General features: G+C 41.9%; 1 protein-coding gene across 9 annotated transcripts in view; it reads left to right on the top strand.

The window, feature by feature from the left end:
* The first annotated feature begins 2,005 nt into the window (after nt 1-2,005).
* Nucleotides 2,006-21,674, top strand: part of ppfia4 (PTPRF interacting protein alpha 4) — a 60,544-nt gene continuing 40,875 nt past the window's right edge. For 2 of the 9 annotated variants that reach the window (XM_055010735.1, XM_035942519.2), the window contains exons 1-2: nt 2,012-2,400; nt 2,585-2,878. In XM_055010735.1, the coding sequence (XP_054866710.1) occupies nt 2,621-2,878 (258 nt within the window). In that variant the 5' untranslated portion in view covers nt 2,012-2,400; nt 2,585-2,620. Of the gene's footprint in view, nt 2,401-2,584; nt 2,879-21,674 lie in introns of all 9 variants that reach the window. The other 7 variants (XR_002748078.3, XM_023297376.3, XM_055010734.1 and 4 more) reach the window with 6 other exon arrangements.

Raw genomic sequence — 21,674 nt, 5'->3', positions numbered from 1 at the left:
AATGTAGTACAGACGCAATGCATGCCATTCCATTGGTTAAAAAAATCTCTGTCTTTGCTCTTTGTTTAGACATTGCTGTCAGAAGGTAATAACTACAGAGCTCAAATTGAAATACTGCTACTTTTATTTGGGTAAACCAAGAGTGCTTGTAGCAAAAACAATACATCAAGTAAAGGTCAGAGTTGTAAATATTAAAGTTGATTTGGAACACTGCTTTAGAGAATCTGTTCTACCACTAGGGGGTGAAAAATATCCATCAATGCTTTTAGTTCACTGTAGCCCTCCAGCATTGAAGCATTCCTGACATTAAGGGTAAAATAGGAGTAAGTGAAGGTTTCAAGGTTTCATATATATATATATATAGAGAGAGAGAGAGAGAGAGAGAAAGAGAGAGAGAGAGAACCTTCTGGGTTCATTTCATTTGCCCTAAGTAAACAGTTTCCTTTATCTTTCTGCAAAAAATCATGAATTCCCATATCCGTTATCTCTGTGACATCCAATTTCACTCTTAAACCAGCCCAGACCCTCAATCTGTACATTTAAATACAAATCTGATCATGGCATAATCAGTCATAAGTGTGTTCTCTGTGGTCATCACTTTTACATGTGGGCTGTTCATCATTTTCTCTACACACTGAAATGAGGCCATGTTTCAGTGCTGATTTTATTATACAGCTAAAGCAGATTACAGCTGACTTTCAATATATAAATGGTGACCCAGGAGAAAATGTAATGATTTGGGAGAGCTATGGGGTGTTGTGGCGAAATAAGGACTGCTGTGTCTTAATGCACTTTGTGGAATACACAATGATTTTTACCTTAAAGCAATAATTAAGAAATTACAAAGCCCTACAATGTGCTTGTGAATAAAATAGTATACTTATGCCTCACGGTTATGTGTTAAATTATGGTTATTGTTGAGTCTTGTCTCTAAACTTTAAACAGGTATATTGATCAAACTTTCAGGGTTATGAATCAAATCAGCACTGCCACTTGTGTGTGATTCAAAGATCAGTTTTTCATGTGGGAAAGGCACCTGCTTATGTGTTTAGACAGACATCTTTTCATATTCTAATGGGTAATGTGTCAAAGCCACGGTGACTCACATAAGAAGTCACCAGAAATAAACATAAAAAGCCCTTAAAATATAAAAGGTCATGCAAATGGGAGAGCTCCCCAGACTCCTCCATCTAACAGAGTGCAATCCCCCCCTTCATTACGTACCAAGCAGCTCTAGAAATGGCTTTCTCCTGTCACCCACAGTTAGCAGAAATGTAGTGCGGAAATACAAATTTCCATAAATGAAGGAAGAAACAGGACAGTAGATCTTTTTTTTTTGGTGGAAGTCACCATAGCTTAGGGTAATGAGTGCTCACTGGAGTCTGCACTGTCCTACTGTTGCTTTGATAGAGCGAGAGGGCTGTCCCTAACTGTATCACATTATTTCATGATCAGAGGAAGAAAAAGTATTGGACATGCAACAAATAATATGACTTTAACAGTGTTGGTTTGGTACACTTCAGGTGCTTGGTGTTATGGAATATGCAGCTGAGTGGGAGGGTGAGGCTCGAGTAAAGTGCCACCACACAAGGTGACGCCTGTTTCACATCCCCTTCTTTTCAAATAATCCTCAGGTTCACTTCAGCTCCTGCAGGGTGCGCTGTCCACTGTGGTTGCACTGTGCGTCCTTCTTCGGCTTGGTTAAACTGATGGAACCGGACCGGGCATCATGTCCCAGGAGCGGTCAGGTCAGGGACGCGCTCAAGTGGTGCTGATGTGAAGAGTTAATTACATATGAGCAAATTAAGGCTCAAGCCTGTGCTGGCTGTTTGAAACCTAGCTGCAGAATCATGATTATTGTCATGAATGACTGTCAGGCTGGATCCACTCCTCTTGTTTTGCATGCGCATATGGTGCAGACGCTTATAGGCTGATCGTGGGGAGTTGGTCCCGTATTTCCAGCCTGGTAGTGACAACTGCAGATTCCCTCGTGTGTGTGTATGTGTGTGGTGTTGTGAGTGTGTGCGTGTGTGGGAGGAGGAGTGAGCTCGGTGGCGGTGTGGAGGGATGGAAGCGCAGAAGGCGGATGCAGATAAGACTCGCTCTCACTATCCATAGGAGTAAAATTTTTTTTAAAAAAGGAGGGGGAACGCGGATCTCCATTTTTTTTCTCTTTTTTAAAATGTATTTTCCTGCCAATGTGCTATGATCTCCGTCGCGCTCGCGGGCACCACCCCTCCGAACGTCTATCTCTGAGCTGTCAATCATATCACGCCGGGATTTCTACATGTGAGTGCATGGCGCGCCGGGCAGGGCGGATCTGCTCACGGGGTGAAGAAACGCCGGTTAATATGGATGAAAGGTCAACCATCATCTCTTCATTTCGGGCACTCTGATTAGGTATGGCGACGTAAAAGCTGAGGAATTCACGTTTGATGCATGGGGAAATGTAATGTAACGGGGAACGGGGTGCGCATCCAGCGCGTCGCTACGGGGCGTTAATAGGCCGTCTTATCAGTTATTCTAAGTCTCTTTTATCAGCCTTGTAACCCGCACATCTCACCATCTTCCCCAATCCCGACAGCGACACTGTCCTACAGCAGACCACAGAGCAGGGAAGATGATGTGCGAGGTGATGCCGACCATCAGCGAAGGAGATTCAGCCGGTCCTCCCAGAGGCACCGGCGGCGTCCCGAACGGCTCGGACCAGGAGGCCAACTTCGAGCAGCTGATGGTCAACATGCTGGACGAGAGGGACAAGCTGCTGGAGTCCCTCAGGGAGACTCAGGAGACCCTCATTCAGTCTCAGACTAAGCTGCAGGGGGCGCTGCACGAGAGGGACGTGCTCCAGCGGCAGATCAACGCCGCGCTGCCTCAGGTGAGGAGCAGCCAGCCGGCCTTGGAAGGAGGAAGGAGGAGGGTCTGGATGTGGGGTGGAGGGGGTTGATAGGTGGATACGGTTTCGTCCCAGGGAGATGCATCCTCTATGCACACAGCTTGTCATTTGCTAGCTGCTCTATGGTATTGAATTGGACATCTGTCTGCACTGCGGGGTATGTGAGGAGGCTGTAGGTCAGCAGTGGTCTTGGATTCAGGGAGCAGAGTGAACTCCATGGCCCCAAAAACTCCACATTAAATCAAGTGAGTTGTGTTTATTAGAAGGGTTTCAACACAGAAGCACAAACTCATCACATGGGTAGCTCCGTTGTTAGGTTTTCATCCTGAAATGGTCCCTGTGTTGAAAATCTAAATTTATACTTATAGCCTAAGGTTTTTGCGTCATATACCTCTGCCGGGGAACCCCTCCAACACTCCTTCATGTCCCGGGACATCACCATGAGAATAACTGTGAAGATGATGGGAATTTAGGCTACAGGCACTTCAAAAGCTCATAAGTGGCAGCATGCCAGAAAGGAGGATCTAAATGTCTTGTGGGCAGAAAGGTAATGTAGTAGGTTGAAAGGTGGGCAGGAAGTAGACGGATGGTTTTTACTCACTGAAATATCAGTCTGTACGGGGTTGATGTTAGAGTAGTGTCCTGCTGGTAGGGGTACCTATAATTATCCGAGCGGAAACAACCTCACCTCTGTGTGTGGCGACCTGCCTGTCAGTGGTAATGGGAGCGGGAGGACTTTATTCCTAAATTGGGATGTCTTTGACATTTAAAGACGCAAGTGTGTGTTTGAGAGAAAGAGGGGCCGCTGCAGTCACTGAGCATGGCGACAATGAAGCATCAGCACATAAAGCTGTGTTAGCCTCTGACCCTCTGGTCTAAATGCGTGGCATGATGTCACTGCACGGTGTGCGAGAGAGCGGAGAGAGCAAGGGAGGGAACCATGCTGACGATGACAGGCTCGCTGCAGCCTCTTGCGAAAGAAACATGGCTGCTTGCTAGTGTACATGGCCCTGGGCTGCTTGCTTCCACACATGCATGCGTGTCTGTGTGTGAATGTGTGTGTCAGTGAGGCAGAGATGAGGGAGTGGGAAGAGGCTGTCATGCTTGTTTCCTAATCCTGCTTGGTTCAGCGTAATGTTTTATTCCAGCAATAAAACAAGTATTAGTTATACAGTCATTGACCTCGGGGATATTATGCAGACATTATGACTGGCGTGCACATGCATAAGCTATCTCTCGCTCCCTCTTGCAAAAAAACACAACCCACTCTCGCACATGCACACAGGGCAAAAACGCGCCAGTGGTCCTTTTCCACAGCAGCCACAGAGTGGAGAGCTGATGCAATGGACAGTGGGTGAAGCAATAGAGAGAAATGAGAATATCTCAGTTGCAATTGATTTGTGCTCAGTTTTGCTCTGCTCAGCTGAGGAATGAGAACTGTCTGGCCCTGGTGCACTATTGGAAATTGCAGTGTGTGTTTAGTAATGATGAGGGGGAAGTGTGGAAAAAAACATACTGGATCTGATGTCTCAAGTTTGGGGTGTGATGAATATATTAGAGCAATGTTGCAGCAGTTGGCAAAGCTCCTGACCCCACTATCCTATATGTGTCAGGGATAATTAGGTTGATTCGTGGCTGCGCTCAACATGACCATAAGTGGAGTGTTTATGCCCTCGATATAAAACACAATCTAACAGTTTTGTGTTTCCGCTTGCCGCCTCTGCTGCGCAGCCCTCCAGTCATCAGTGTCTACATGTATGTTGTATGTGAATTTTTTGTTTGTTCAGTCCTCTCTGCTCCAAAGGTGCAAACTGACATGAGCGTTGGCGTGGCACTGCAGCCTTTTTCTCCCAAATTGAAGCCCTCCTCTTTCTTTTTGCTCAACAAACATTTGTCATCTTCACCTATGAGGCGTGTGCATGTGTGTATGCGTTTTGTTATCCCTTCTGTAGGTTTCCTGACTCCATGGGACTGGTCTGACCCAGAACTGTCAGATCTATGTCTCTCCTCCAAAGACGTGCACTCAAACATACATACATGGAGGAAACAAAGTGTGCAAGCAATTCAAAATTCAGTGCTCTTCCATGTTGTCATGTTAAAAATACATAAATCCCAATCATCTTTGCATCAGTGTTCAAATTTATGTTTGCCTCAGCAGCATCACACAAATGGGACGACATTGCCATTTTACCACACACACACAGTCACACACACCATCACACTCACAGACTAGGATGGATATGTTCATTAGCTACAGAGAATAGAGTTTCAGATTAACATGTCAGCCCATTACAGGGCATAATGCTTCTAATACAGCCCTCAGAGATGGGCTTGCCCATAGACAAATTAGGTTTTAAACACACACACACACACACACACACACACACACACACACACCAATACACACACATGCTTGCATGCACTTGGATGCTTATATTGCACACACACACACACACACACATTGTTCCTTTTCTGTGTGAAGAAAACTGTTCTGACGCTGTCAAAGGAAATGTGTTATAAGGCAGGCATGTGTGCATATGTGTGTGTAATGCAGAGAGGGCAGATGAACACCGTGTGCCCAAATAAAGCAGGTCACTGTTCATCACCCATAAAGTATCATTCTATGGTTTTACTGTGAGGGATGATATCACATTTTACTTCTCTTAACACACAAGATGCAGTTTTTAAAGTAATGGTCAAAATTAAGTTATTTGGCATTTTTGGTAAATAATAGCATTCTGCTCTTTTGTGCAGTTGTACCTTTCTTGAGTAGATCGGCATTACATATATGTATGGTTAAGGGCTACATATGGTACAGTTCTACAGTTTCATTTATCAGACGCTTTTATCCAAAGCGATATACATCTGAGAGTAGATGCAACACAAGCAAGGATCTAGTCAGGAGAAAACAACCTGAATAAGTGCCATAAAACAAGTTCAAGTGTAATAGTAGGACTGTGGTGTGAATACAGTATGTATGGTTAAGGGTTACATATAGTACAGTTCTACAATTTAAGTTAGCAGACGCTTTTATCCAAAGCGACACACATCTCAGAGTAGATACAACACAAGCAAAGATCTAGCCAGAAGAAAACAACCTGGATAAGTGCCACAAAACAAGGTCAAGTGTGATAATAAGACGAAGATAATAGGAAGCAGAGTTAAATTTTTTAAAAAGGTGTGTGCCTTTATGGTGGGATGCGAGTTTGATGATGTGTGTGTGTGTGTGTTATGATGTTTGGACACCTGTTCCAGTCAGACACAACACTGGCTATTTTTGCCAGCATACAAATATACAGAGATAAAGGCGCACACACACCTCGCTGCCCTTCCAAACCAACTGTCTCTGTTTCAGAATTCTACCCTTTGTCCCCCTTTCGTACGCAGCATACAGTGATGAACGTCGTGTTGTTTATTCGACCTCAAACATAGCACTGACCCGGCCTTTGACTTCTTGTAGCTGTGATTGTTGCTTACCCTTGTGCAGACACATAAACACACATAGCTTCGTGCCTCTATGAAAAAGCACGTGCCTCTGAGTTTATGTGCATGTCTTCATCCTGGTTCTGTCTCAAGGTTGGTGCATTTTCTCTGAAATCTATGTGACAATAGCTCTCCTCACTGCTTGTTTCTCTGTATCATTACAGCTTTAATTCTCTTCTACCCCTCACTTCTCTCTACTTTCTCTTGCTTTTATCTCTGAAGTCTTTCCATCTACTGCTGTTTGTCTCTTTCACACTATCTGAGTGTATCTAACTCATCAGTAATCCAGTAGTCCATTAACTGGTCCCACAGACAGTTCTTGTCCCCTCTTACTCCTGCAGCTGACCTTTGTCTGCAGCACAACACAGTCTTGTGTGGGATGGAAGATGACACAGCGCTCACTGTTTAAAGATTTTCAAAGCACCCTGTGTTTGTATGACAACAGTCGCTTCAGAAAGTATCCATTTTTCTACTTTATGGAGTTGTAAATGTAGTTTTACATGACAAAATAACACTGTCTCTCAATAATCTACCCTCAGTAACTCATAATGTAAAAGTCAAATATGTTTTTAGAATTTTTTGACAAATGTCTTATTTATCATTAGACCCTTAAATCAAACACTTTGTAGAAGTGCCTTAGGTAGCAACTACAGCTTTAAGTCTTATTAGTCCACACACCTTAATTTGGGGAATTTACTCCTGGTGTTTCCAAACTTTTCCCATTTCACAATTATTGAGGCCACTGTGCTCCTGGAAACACAAAGCTTTAGAGACAGGTTTATACTGGGTTATAGACCCTTGATCTATGCTCACCACAATTTGGTCACATAAGCCTACAGAGAGTACCTTGCTTGGTCTTTGTCCAACATGCAGAGTGAACTGTGGGACCTTTACATACACAGGTGTCGTCCTGTCTACACCATGTCCAACCAAATCAACGTACCATAAATGGTCTCAAGTCAAGTTCTAGATAAATCTAAGAAGAGGATAAATCTCACAATCTTTTTTTAACCATTAATATTTTTTAACCACTATTAAACACAATAGAGTGTGTGAAAGTAAAAAGGTCCTTATGCTTTATGAAGTGACTGTACATGTTGGATTATTTCCTCATTTGGTCGAAGCAGAGGTTTTGTTGAATTTATTTTATAACCTGATATCACTGTGTGAGATATTACAATGAAAATGTAGTATTATCATAGAATAAGACACTAGGTTTATAGTGACATTCCACTGTACTGTGGAGAAATAATGATAAATGCAACGTCAAGTAACCTGTATTCTGAACATGTTGAGTCAAATAATCACCAATGTGAGTCAAATATACTTCCAGAGAGTCTGGTTCTGATGCAAATTTGCTATATATATTCTCATAACTAGGGCAGGGAGTAACCCAGTACTCAGCACCAATTAAAACTTTAGTAACGGAAGCTGGCTTTGGATGCTTGCTCAAATTCATACTTTTCTTTAATTAATCTTTGATCAGACAGATTTAGACTACATTACGAACTATATTTTATATATGATAGGTCTTGTGGGAATGCTTTTTTTTGGAAATTTAACATCTGGTGGTATCTTGCTGTGGCACTTCTCACTTTTCTGCAGTGGTGTATCGTGTACAAAAGGATGTTTCAGTACATATCCGGCAACACCAAACCTGATGCTGGGCATGGACAGGTTTTCAATGTTAGGGTTAGAGCTAGCCTGGTGTTCAAGTACTTCCCCATTTGAGAAGTTAGGCTTCTTTGGTTAAAGGTATTGTACTGTATAAAGACATTTTAAATGATACCACCCCTACTGCCCTACTTATGATTTCATTTTAAAATTGCCTACTGTGAGGAGGATAGTTTATTTACCTCATGAAGACTGCAGCCAGCCTTAAAAGGGAATGCTGCCAAGGTGTAAATGTGTCATTGCAGGCCTTATAAAGGACAAAGGACTTGTTCGCAGACCTTAATCAATTCCTATATTGCAGTAAATAAATATATAGACTTGATATCTCCATTCCTGTGGTAATGGTTGGTCGGCTAATACAGAGTAGAGGATTTTACACTGCTTGAACCAAAGCCAGAGCAAATGAGCTTTGCAGGCTTGGTACTGAGCCTAATAGTTACTGTACTAGAGGTGTGTTTTGCTTACAGGTACAGTGTGAGAGGGAATGAGTGCCAAAGCTAATATACGTTAGACTGCAGAGAAAAGAAAAAGAGTTGTGCGGTATTTGAAGGTGGCCTGGCTTTTAGCACATCCACACTTTAGCAAGGCACAGACACTCCTACTCATATTTATAGAGCAATTAATTGATGAGTCAATCAAAAGGCAATGAATCACCAAGTGTTTTGATAATTAATTGCTTTAAAGGTAATTTTTCATGAAGAAATGGCAAAAATTTTGAGAGATAACTGCACATCCTTGTCTCGTATTGTAGTAAATTGAATATTTTGAAATTTTGGACTGCCAAATCAAGGTATTTAAAAATGTATCCTTAGGAACAGTGAATGGCCTTTTTCTCTGATGAATGAGTATTGAAAATAGTGATTAGTCGCAGCACTATACATTTGCACCCACCCAGAAACAATCACACACACATGCTGCACGTATTTTCTTAAATGTCAACATGCACTGTCTGCATGTCGTCTTGAGTCTCTGTGTTTGTAAGTGTGTGAGAGAGTATGCCTGCGGCTAGTGTTGCTTATGCATGGACGGCTGAGGCAGCTTTGTGCGCCACGATAGGCGAATATTGAGAAGGGTGGGCAAAGTCAGATGAAAAATTACCACATCTCATTGGTCTGCTACTGAAGCCCAAATCTTGTGCTATGTGTTACGCAAGCACCAAATATTAGAATTTGGGCTGATGCGGAGGAAAGTGGAGCATGAAGTGAGCAGCTGAATGCCACCAAGAAACCCTGAGAGAGAGCAGAAAGAGGGAGGGTAAAAGACTGAAGGAAATAGAGGGCAAAGTTCTTTCAGACTTAGCCAAGGGTGGTGTTCCATCCACATTTCTTCTCAACACAAACTTTTCCTTTCCCCAAATATTGATAGTCTTTCTTTTAAGTATTTTTGGGGTATTTTAAGCCCTCACAAGAGTGAAACAATGATGGGCCCCTGATAAGATTTGCACCAGAGGCACTGTGATTCATGTTCAGTATCTAAACCCCAAAGCCAAGAGGTCAACTTGGATACTTGACTAAATCAGAACAATTTTTCGCAAAAATTTTCCATCTCAAGGTTAATACCCCAACATTGCCATTTTAAAACATCTTGGTGTTTGACTACTCAGGTCTTGTTTCATAGCTTTGCCCATTATTTCATTTTATTTTAATAACACAGCACTCAACTACTTAATGAGATTCAAGAATGCTGCATTGATTAAAACAAGTCAGACAGGGAAAGAAGTATGAGCAGTCTGGTTAGCAAAACAGGTTGGAAACAAGCTCAGTGCTTTTCCACAACATTCAAACCGCTTTATTAATAAGTAAAACTACAACCTGGGGTCTCATTGATATCTGTGCATGCAAGATAGGCAGATCAGCGACATGGTATGCAAACTGTGATAGATCATTACAACATACAGCCTCAGTATTCATCCTTTGCCTTTGTTTTCTTTTTCAGTGTAGCTAATCTAGGGGCTTGTTTAAAACCTTTGTGATCACCAGATTGCTAGTCTTGCCTTGTTAGACTTTTTTGCATTTTTGATGCATTCCCAGATCTCACTAATAAACTTGGCAAGTGCACAGTTGTATTACTGATTTAAAACATGGGCTGAAAAACAAAAATGGGGTCCAACTTTAAAAAAGGTTTAATTGCATGCTTTTGCTCAACTGTTTTGGGAGAATCATCAGAGAGTTTCTGCTCATTACTCGGATCAGATCCATAATTTTGGAAGAGAGAAAGAGAAACGAATCAGAAGTGAGAAGTCCACCAACGTATCTACCTCCCAGCAGCTGCCTGACATCACACCTCTCTATCGCTGTCTCTTTCTTGTCTTCTCCTGCTGTCCTGCTGCGTCTTGACATAATCTGTCAGTCTCTTCCCCCCTACTCCTCAGCAGTTCACTGCATAATCCTCCCTCCTCTATGTTGTGCAGTCTTGATTCAAGCCCTTCTTCACCAAAGCTGTGAGCGGGTCAGACTGGCCCCTGGCAAGGGCCTGTGCACAGCTTTCAGGCCCCTGAGCACTAATAGATTATTAGCGTGCAAAGCTAGCTCCCCCACGCTGTTGTGCCACGCCACGGCTTAAACACTCCATCTCTCAGTTGCATCCGTCCTTCGCTCCCTCCATCCCTCTGCCAGTACCATCTGGCTCTCAGCACCAGGCACATTTAGCTCAGTCGGGCGCCAATTTGTCCCCCTGGCTGCCTGGGAGAGAGAAGGAAAGTGAGGGAAGGAACAGGAAAGGTGAGAAAGAGAGACAGATACACAAAGTCAGAGTAAGATTTCGCAGAGAGAGACAGAAAGAAAGTAAGTCGGGGAAAAAGCTGAATTAAGCATACCTGACGGTCCCCAGCAGCGAGGGACATGCTCTGGTAATGGGAAGAACGAAAAGCCTCTCTGTATGTGTGTGTGAGGGTGAGTTCCTTCTCCCTGGTAATAAGAACAGAGTGATTGGAGTTGCAAGACCACCAGAGGGTAAGGGAAGTAATGAAGGAGGGGAGGCAGGAAAGGACAGAATGAGAAAGTGGGGGAGGAGGAGGGGGATGTGAGATGAAGTTTTCCAGCCAGCAGTTAGGCCCACAGCAGCCCTGCCATGTCTTACAACTACACTATTGGAACTCTGTCAGTTTGCTTTCTCTCCTGCAACTCCCTCAGAATAGGAGATAAGGCATCGGAAGGGTGTGAACATTGTACTGGGGTCGGAGTGAGAGGCTGGGCAGCGTGAGTCTCGAAACTCAAGGTTTTGAACACCAAGGTTATATACTCTAAAATTGTATGTGTAAAAATGCACGAGAGAACATGTGCACATAGCAATTCTCCCAAAGACACTCAGTAACAAATGTGCACATACATACGCAGTGGGTGGGTGGCATCTTTTAAACCCCAGTTTTTCCCCAGGAAGATTTAAGCAGCAGCAGAGGCGGTGGCGTCAGAAGCTAAGTCCCCGGCTGGACCCTTAAAGGGATTTAAAGAACTTCAAAATGCTTCTTCTGCTCCATGAAATAGAGCTTGTCAGTGTCTCACAACATAGCACACACCCCCCGCTGCTGACTGTCAATAACACATACACCCCCCGACACACACACACACACACACACACACACACACACACGCACACACACACACACACAGAGATCTGAGAGAGCATGGCGGTGCAAGTGAAATGCAGGATTTGGAAGAAGGACACACTGGCAGGACAAATATTGATGTATATAGCAAATGGTTCCTGTGAAATATTTTGTACGTTATTCTTGAGGTCATAGTGGGTGGTGGTGGTATACTGAACTGCAAGCCAATAGGTAAGAATAGGGCTGGTAAAACGTGGGCATGTGAGACAGTGTTGTAAACAGCATTAAATTTGAAAGTGTTTGTCATATTTTGTCCGTCCCGCTAATATGCAGGAATGCGGCAAAATGTTAGGAATATATCGTACCTTAATATGCATATTTGCTTAATGTTTTTTGGTGTATCAGTATCTGGATTATAGCTAAGCATCCATGAGTGACATTTACCCATGCTAGTAAATTATTAGTAATATTGATATTTTTTAACAGTAACAGACTCTAAGAGCTTTTGTAATTAAGTAGCAACCAAAATGTGATTGATGTGGAAACTATTTGCCAGGAGAAAAGAAGCAAACAATATGACAAGTTAATAATTCCACTGAAACTTCAACAACTACCTTGTAAAATGAAACAAAAATAAGGCCTAAAATAAATAAAGAATAAATCAGAGACAAGAGACTTGTTTACAGATTTGTCTATTAATTGGAATTCTGGCCATTATTTCTATTTGATACAAAAGCGGAGAAGTTGTAGACACCAGGGCCATGTGAAGACATTTCTAGCGTAGCCATATGAGAAGTTCCGTATAAACAATACAATGAAGCTAAATAAATATTCTGCAGACTAACAGCCCAAACAGTAGAGTTACAGACAATTAAACCAAAACAGCCAGCTAAAAAAAAAATGCCAAAGTGCTATGTAGGATTCAAAGGACCTGAAGAATTGCATCAAAAACAGTCTACATCAGAAGTGAGTTCACCCCTGGGCAATGTCTAATGACTCAAAATTGGGTGAACTGTCAAAGATCACAACATTTCTTAGATTATAAGTGGAATGTTTCCCTTATGAACAATCAAAAACAAAAACTTTATAAAGACTGTATTGAAAACATGGGCCCCTAAGTACAAACTCAATGCAACAAAAATGAATACACCTGTGATCATTGAAACAAAATTCAGAGACAATTTTGATTAGCCTAATTGCATGAACATAGTTATAAATAACCTGTGAACACCAGAATTTTCTCAGTTTCGCACCTATGAGTTGTGTCCATCTGTGTGCCTGCATCATGGCTCCACATGGAAAAGAATTGTCAGAGAAACTGAAAATCTAATTCTGAGACTTCAGAAAGATGGAAAGGGATACAGGAAAATCGGTGAACAAACTAAAAATCTATCAAAATGCAGCTGCAGCCAGTGCACTTCTTGTGTAATCTATGTCTGAAAAACAGTCTATTAAGTGCTTCAGATTTGGTACAGCTGTGATCTATGGAAATCAGAGCTTCTGCAACAGCTAACACAGTAGTAATGGACTTTGCATGACTTATCCACTGTGGATGGTGTCTAAGTCAAAAACCTTTGTTTTTTTCTATTTGTTTTTTTTTTTTTTTAAATCAAAGATTTCACTGTGCAGAGAACATGAAATGAGGCCTGATAAATATTGTGAGCACATTCTTCTGTCAGATATTAGCAAGAAAAAATTGTTCGGCTCAGATGAGGTCTGGCATATTTGGGTTGAACCTGGATAGGACCATCATAGTGAAAATATAGTCCTGACAGTGAAACACTGACGTAGCAGTGTAGAATGTGGGGCTGCATGGGGAGAAAAAAATGGTGTTCATTCATGTAATGGCATTTATAGATGGCCATGGATGCCTGTGGATATATCAAAATAACGGCTGATAAGATGACTTCCAGTCTGTACAATCTTGGCAGGAGAGAAATATTCCAACACACTACCAAAACCACACAAGGGTCTCATAAGAAGTCAAAAGTCAAAATTATGACCTGGCCAAGGATGCTGCCTAATATGCATCCAATATAACACCTTTGGGGTATTTTAAAGAGAAAGACAGAGCAACAAACCCTTCCAGCAAAGAGCAGCTGAAAAATAGTCTCTGTCAAACAGATGCACCTCCATGTTGAGGAGGATTTATTCTGTCATCAATAATAAAGGTGAACGTACAAAGAATTGAAAAAATAAAAGACTTCAATCTGAGTAATGACAGGCGAGCAAATACCTTCCTCTGAACCTAGAAATAAGACAATAACTCTAACTCTAAGGTGGAACAATCTCAAACCATTTGACATTTAAGTGATATTACACAGTTGTGTACTTAGATATATATGGAAAATATCTAAAATACATACATATGTACATATATATATATATGCTGTAAAACATAGAATATGTTCGTTCCTTTGCACAGTACTTGGTAAACGGATGCTATAGGTATTGAAATCTTACAAGAGAAAATGGTTCCAGTGATGAATTGCCTACACCAAGTCAGCATTTCCCAGTATTGTAAGTGTCCAACTGGGCTGATACATCACACTCATGCACAGCCACACATGCGTGAGTGCATAAACACACACAGTACACCCAGACTTGGAAGTGTCTCACAGAAAGATGTATGAGTTGATGTACAGGAGATGTTATCCAGCTCAGAGCATTATCATGTCTGGCCACACACCAGACTACACATGATGACATATACCAACGTTACGCTGTACAGAACAGACACCATCCAAGGCAGATTTTAAACAGCAAGAGTTAACAAAGTATATACTGGAGGATCTAATGAGATATTTTTGGTGCATGTAGAGCCGCAGAAAGCTCTTAGATCTTCTTGTCGCTGTATTAAATCAAGACCCATTTATTCAGCACCACCTACAACATGCCTCAGTTCTCAGCTGCTGTCTGTTATTCATTTACTTCCAGCTCCATTCACAGACACGTGGGTTGGTGCAGACACTCAAAGGCGTGTGCAGAGTTTCATCCACACACAGACGCGAGCTCCATTCCTGCTTCTTTGTTGTGAACTTGTTCTGCTGCGCCTCTAATCAACTTTGGTTTGTTTTGGTGTCTCCTTATTTTCCACAAAGCACCAGAACCTCCACCATGTCTTTTATTATCAGCCATCTACAAACACACTTGAGTTTCCTCAGTGAAGATTCAATATCCATATTAACATTACCAAAAGACTGAGCTGTTCTCTCTCTTCAAAGGATCACTTTTTTTTTTTATTGTTCTCAGTCTCATTGTCTCTCCGTCTCTCGTGCTCCCTTGCTCTCTGTCTTATCAGCGGTGATGGCTTAAAGCGTGTGTGCTGAGAGGTCTATTAGTTAGCCATCGTTCTGTCAGATAATGCTTCATATCTCTCAGCTACCTCACTGTACTTACAGCTTTGCTCTGACTGCATGAGATGGAAGAACTGCTGCTCGGTTGTTATATTGGGGTGCAAACTTCCACAGTCCTCACACGGTATTTTTGGATATAGCGTGGTGATTGATTTTGTCATCTGATGAGGCGTCGCTGGGTCAATTTCAAATTATTGTTTTACTGTGGGGGTTTATTAACACACCATATCAAGTGGAAGTGTATGTGTGCGTATGTCCATTAGCAATGGCATGTGTGCACTGAATTGACCTAAATCTGCTCATTAAACCAGGAAGTCAGACGAGACTGCACGTCTTCATAGTGGCCTGAGAACATTGCATTCTGTTTATCTGAGTGTGTGCCGACATATGTGTGTGTATGCATGCTCAGCTACATGTATAGGACTGCACCAAATGGTATTGTTTGCCAAATGCATTGTAAAGTCTGTGTAGTGCATTTAATTACAATGCTAATAGCCTGAACTGCCTCCCATATTGTAAATGTCTGATTAACTGATACGCACACACACACACACACACACACACACACACTATCATTTCTCCGGCCAGCTCTGCCTGTCGATGATGAAGGTCAGTAAGCATTGTGGTGACCCATTAGAATAATGGGGGCTGTGACGTGGTCTGCCCCGGTGCAAGAAGAACATCATTCACACTTAGCTGCTTTCCTCTCTCTCCACCGCCGTATGCCCCACAATGTCTCTTCTTGCCCTCAATTCCAGACTTCAATAGCCCTTTCATTTACTCATATGGACTCTCACTCAGTCTGTCTCTCTCACACACTACCAGACTTAATCAAATATAAACTCGCAGTGACGGTGTCCTCAGAAGTCGGTGAAACTCAGGCAACTTAAATTTTGCACAGTAAACATGTCACAAGTATGGAAAGAATTTGAGTGCACTGAAAAATGCCGGTGACTGTGACTTTAATTGGAAAAAGACCAAAATCTGTTAGTAGTTAGATACCTATCTAACTACTCAGTGCCTTCTTCTCTGTGCCTCGCATGGGGACTGCTGAATTTCTTTTTCACCATCAGCTCAAGTTTTTAAATTACCTCATAAGGTGTAAATTTGCTTTGCCTAACAACAATTTCATCTCTAACTTACAGATCAGTTGTCTGTATACAAGCAGCCCATTGTTTTAGAATTAATAAAGAATTTTTGCCCACTTGTAGGAAACACCATCTCAATTTTAAAACGCATGTGTATCGATAATAGAATGCCAGACAATGGCTGTAACCCTAGACTTCTTCTGGGCTACTACAATTATTAAGGGCTGGAGCCTATCCCAGCGGATTTGGGGTGAAGGCAGGGGACACACTGGACAGTTCGCCAGATCACTGCATGGCCACATACACAGACAAACAATCACACTCACATTCACACCTACGGGCAATTTAGAATCATCAATTAACCTCAGCATGTTTTTGGACTGTGGGAGGAAGCCGGAGTACCCAGAGAAAACCCACACATGCACAGGGAGAACATGCAAACTCCATGCAGAAAGATCCCGGGAAGGCTGGGACACGAACCAGGGATCTTCTCACTACAAGGCGAAAGTGCTAACCACTACACCACTGTGCAGCCTATGAGCATATATGATGTGATGAATTTACATATTTACAGGTATGGCATGGAGGATACCTGTATCCACATTTCTGTTATTGCAGTCAAAAATGTTACTGGAGGAAAAGACCAGTGTTACACCGAGAACTGTGTTGTATTTTGTTGAATGATCTGGAAGACCTGTAAATAGAGAACACAGTTTTACATTTTGTTGTTGGGTTGTATGGAGGCAAACCTTTAATTGTTTCCAAAGAGCTATAGAGAGAAAAACTGTTAAGGGATGATGTGGCAATGTTACAGCTACAACTGACCAATTTCTTTATTGTCCAATTCAGATCATACTACAATTAAAATGAATGTGGCATAATTTTCTCAAAAATAAATATAGGTACAAAGTTTGTGGGAAACTTTCACATCATAATCATTCTCTTGGTACTTTGTTAAACTAAGGTGCACAGAAAATGGTAAGCAACCAAATGTAAGCATATAAAATATTATGCTCATATCAGTTTTAAGACAAACATACACAGTGTGTTGTCCACTTCATGTGCCCTTTGTCTAATTTCCAATGGAGCTATGAGGTGGGAGGAGTTTAAAATTCCCTTTTATTGTTCTCATCAATCAATGCTCCTCAAGGCAGAAACATAAGAGTCCCTGCATAATTCAAGAATACTATCAGAAGTCAGGTGTGGCTGTTTATTTAGTTTGTTTCAATTTTGTTCCTATAAGATCAAATTTGTTTTCTCTCAATTATTGCTTTTGGATGGCTCTGAATGCTATAATACCCCTAAGCCTTAGTTGCTGTTTCTCAAGGATAAGAAGCCAGTTAAAGCTTTACCAATTCAGAATGCTTTGTTTTTTATAGTATGGGGAAAAGAAAAACATTTCATCAAAGTTCCCAGAATTATGCAAAATTGAACCAGAATTTGCAAGTAAACAGTTTGACTGTCCAAGGTTTTTAGGTCTCTACAAAGGGAGAACTTCAGCTTCCGCTCATCATAACTTGCAATTCTATGATTCTCACCAAATCATCCATGGGAGTCATAGTTAACATCTGTGTGTAGTTCTCACCTCCTGTGAAAACTATACACAATGCCTCATTTCACAAATCTGTTGGTATCTCCTACAACATAACAGAAAAAAGTTCCATTTCTTTCTTGTTTATTTTTACTGTTTTTAATCACTTTACAATGTTCACTTTATCTAGCAGTGGACAGGATGTGTCAGGGACAACTGTGTCTTATTAATGATTATTATTAATTATTTAAAATGAAAACTAAATCAGTGGTTAATATTTCAAACAGTATTACATTTTGTCTGTAGGGCTCCTCTGATTATTTCCATGGTAAATATGAGACCAGAGTGGCATATTATTCTTGAATTAGGTGGGCGAGTATCTCATTACCAAACAGCAGTGAATGCATAACCTTGACAAAATAATTAATTATTGAACTTGCTATTTCCAGGCGTAACAGCTGTGAGCTAATACCCTTTTTAAATATTACTGGGGCAACGTAAAAAATTACATTTCAAATCTGAATAGCAAGTGCTACCTACAGTGATGCGTTAGTGAGTGGAGGAACGGACTTGCAAACTCAGCTTCAATTTAGTGAAAATCCTCACATGGAGACCTGCAAATTTAGCTACAGTTAAGCTTGTAAATAAGAGCAAGTCAGAGAAAGAAAAGGTGTGACTGAGAGATGGAGAAAGACTGAGACAGAGAGGAAGTGCCTGTAGTTGAGTTACATAAAGGTCATGTAAAGCTCTGCAGCTTGCATCAGACAGCGCTGCCCCTCTTCCACCTCTGCTGCCATCCTCATGTTTTCCTCTCCAACCTTTGCCTCTCCAGTTTCAGTCACATCCTTTTGTCATTGAGATCTTTTCATTTTTGTCTTCCTCTATCTGATCCTCCATTTCCTCTCTGAACGTCTCAGCCAGCATCTTGTGTCAGCAACTGAATGGCACCAAGTCTTCTTCTCTTCTCTTCTCTTCTCTTCTCTTCTCTTCTCTTCTCTTCTCTTCTCTTCTCTTCTCTTCTCTTCTCTTCTCTTCTCTTCTCTTCTCTTCTCTTCTCTTCTCGCTGCTATCTTGCGTGAGTTGAATTATGGGGGGTGGGCACCCTGGAGGAAGCGTACACTCAACCACACACACTCTCTGGCACCCACAGATCTGTGCTTTAATTGGTCCAGATTGGCCGTAGACTTTCTGCCAGGGCGGGTGGGTGCATTGTAGCATGTGCTGCACATACTCATACGTATAAAGTGCTCTTCTTTACACTGAACAGCAGCTTTTCAATATTTCTTTCCTATTGTCTATTATTTAAAAACATATTAAAGTCTGTGTTTCTTTACTGTTTCTATTGGATGCCAAAAAATAATAGCAGACCCCCTCACTCATAAACAACTTATTGAAGAGTCGGGTTATGCAAATACAGTACATATAACAGTAATTTTATGAAGCTGTAATATAAATGCAATCACATGACTTTGTATACTGTATTTCATGGAGACGCCATACTGTTTAGTTTAATATTCCTGCTGTTTTAACAAGCCATCCCTCTTTACAGTCAGTTACAGATTAGCCATTAATGGAGCACAACTGTGCCTGCTCTTGATTGGCAAATGTCCATACACAGCTGTTTAAGTCCTTCTGGTCTGTCTGATTTAGAGCAGATGAACTGACACACCTTGGGGAATGCCTTCAAAGCTCCGCAAGCAAGAGTTTCTACTTTATTTTCATTCATTAAAGTAACTAGCCAGCGATTTGTGAATAATAAAGATGGAGAAAAAAAATCAAGACCTGATTGCTTCCAATGGGCATTTATTATCACAGCGAGATTGTCTAAATGTGTGTAAGCGTGTGAGCGCCAGGTCAGCATATCTAATTCATCTTTGTCAGGTTATTTTTATGACTGTCTTTTAGCAAAAATCACTTCTCCTTCCCTCCTCGATACAAATGGCATTTCATCCCTGCGGTACATTATTGTTATCACACACACACGTATCACACATTCACACGTCCACACACTCACACATACATATATATAGATTCCACACAACCGCCCGGTGGGAATACACCACGGATCTAGTTGGCGCTTGTTTAATGCTGACCCAACGGAATATATGTCCATCCCTCCAGTGTTCCCCTCACTCTGACAGCACGGCGCCAATCAGTCCCACAGTCACCCACATGCACTATCCTGCAGTCCTGCTATGTGTCCTTGTACCCTCCAAACATGTCTGGTTGTCAGTCAGTCGGACTCTATGCTTTCTGTGTGTGTGTGTGTGTGTGTGTGTGTGTGTGTGTGTGTGTGTGTGCGTGCTTGTGTGTGTTTTCACGTGCAGACTCAGGGTTTTCTCTCTCCTCCTCACCTCTCAATGCCTGCAAATTCAGTATCCATGGCAACAGGGGGAGGGTTAGGGAGGGTATGATGTTTACTTCCTGACACCTTCTGTCCCATACGACACCAGCTATCAGCGGCTCAGTGTGTGTGCATGTGCTCTTTGATCTGCCCTGTAAGAGCTTTAAAACCCTGAAGGGTATTGTTTCTGCATTTTAACGTGTGCACGGTTGTGTGTTTTTGTGTATGTACGCGTGTCTCTCTGTGTGTTTGGTTTTTGGGCGAGTATTCTTTGGCATGTGAAGCCTCAACCTTGATTGCTGCTGATGATCGACTGCCAAAGCTGAGCGGCTCAGTGTGTTAGTGGGTCTGGCTGAAGCGCTGTGTGGGGGAATCCCCTGTTCATTGGGACAGGCGAGTGGAAGCAGCGATGGATCAGAAGAGAACAAACAAGGAGAAGCTTGTTTGGATACTGTATTACATGTACTACCTGCTTCCCCTTTTATCTACTTTTGCTTATCATTTTCTATCAACAGTTACATTACGAATCTCTCCCTGACCTATTTTAAAGCCATGTTTGTGTGGCAGGTGAACAAATTCTTTCAGACTGACTGTAATTTGTAGAGCACTTCTGTGTTGCACCCAAAAGTACATCAACAAATCACATCTAACCCAAAGTACAAACAACCATTTACTGTAAGTCAGTGAGTTGTGGCATCCTTTGTGTGTGAGATCATTTCAAAAGAAATAAAGAAAACTGGCTACACAACAAATAGTTGAGTTATCAATGGTAAATTGGCAAACATTTTTATCAGCAAATCATTAAAGTCATCTCATCGAGCAACTGTGCCAGAAAAGTCCACAGTTTCGCCACTACAGATGATATTTAATGGTTTTCTTTGATAGTAAACTGATTGTCTTCGGTTTTTGACCTTGGTAGGATGAAACAGGCCATTTAAATGGTGACATGAAATACTGTGATGGGCATTTTTCACATTTTCTGACACCTCTTTGACAAAACATTTAATGGGCTGCAACTAACCACTATTTGCATCATTCATCAGCTTGATAATTAGATAATATAAGATGATAAAGTTGAGGCAGGAGTCCGCTACAGAAGACAGGACCCAAGGTGCCCCTGAGACATGCCAGCACATAGTAGAATGTATAAGATGCAAGCTGGGACAGTGTACGCTGAGAGCCATGACCAAGTAGATGAGATAGTATACTGGTACATCTGTGCTGAGTAAGGGTTTGAAGTCCCAGTGGAACACAGCAATGAAAGTAGTGGAAAGTTAAGTTCGAGACTGACAAGCAGCTGCTGGCTAACCAACCAGGCATAGTGGTGGTCAACAAGGAGCAGAAGAAGACAGCTGTGTTAGATGTGGTAGCTCACAGTCACATCAGGAAGAAGGAGCACGAGAACATCGAGAAGAACCACCAGGCACTGAAGGAACAACTGGAACAGATATGGAAGGTGAAGTCCACTGTTGTCTCAGTACAGCATTCAGGGCTGTGACCCCTTATGCTCCAGCAGATTCCAGATACAACATCTGAGGTTTCTGTCCAGAAGAGTGCTGTAATTGGAGCAGCCAAGACACTGCACAGAACCCTCAAACTCCCAGGCCTCTGGAAGAAGACACACACCAACACACAGAGTCCCTGTCACTCTAAATGACTGTCACAATGGAAAGGAATTACCTCCTGTAATGTAATGGTCCGTACAGCTGCAGAGCTGAAAGAGTCTCCTTCAGAACACACTTGGTTGTCTGACGAGTA

This window comes from Amphiprion ocellaris, chromosome 5 (assembly GCF_022539595.1).
Source record: "Amphiprion ocellaris isolate individual 3 ecotype Okinawa chromosome 5, ASM2253959v1, whole genome shotgun sequence".
Taxonomy (NCBI): Eukaryota; Metazoa; Chordata; class Actinopteri; family Pomacentridae; genus Amphiprion; species Amphiprion ocellaris.
Note: the sequence above shows the minus strand (reverse complement) of the source record. Positions and strands in the feature narration are given on the sequence as shown.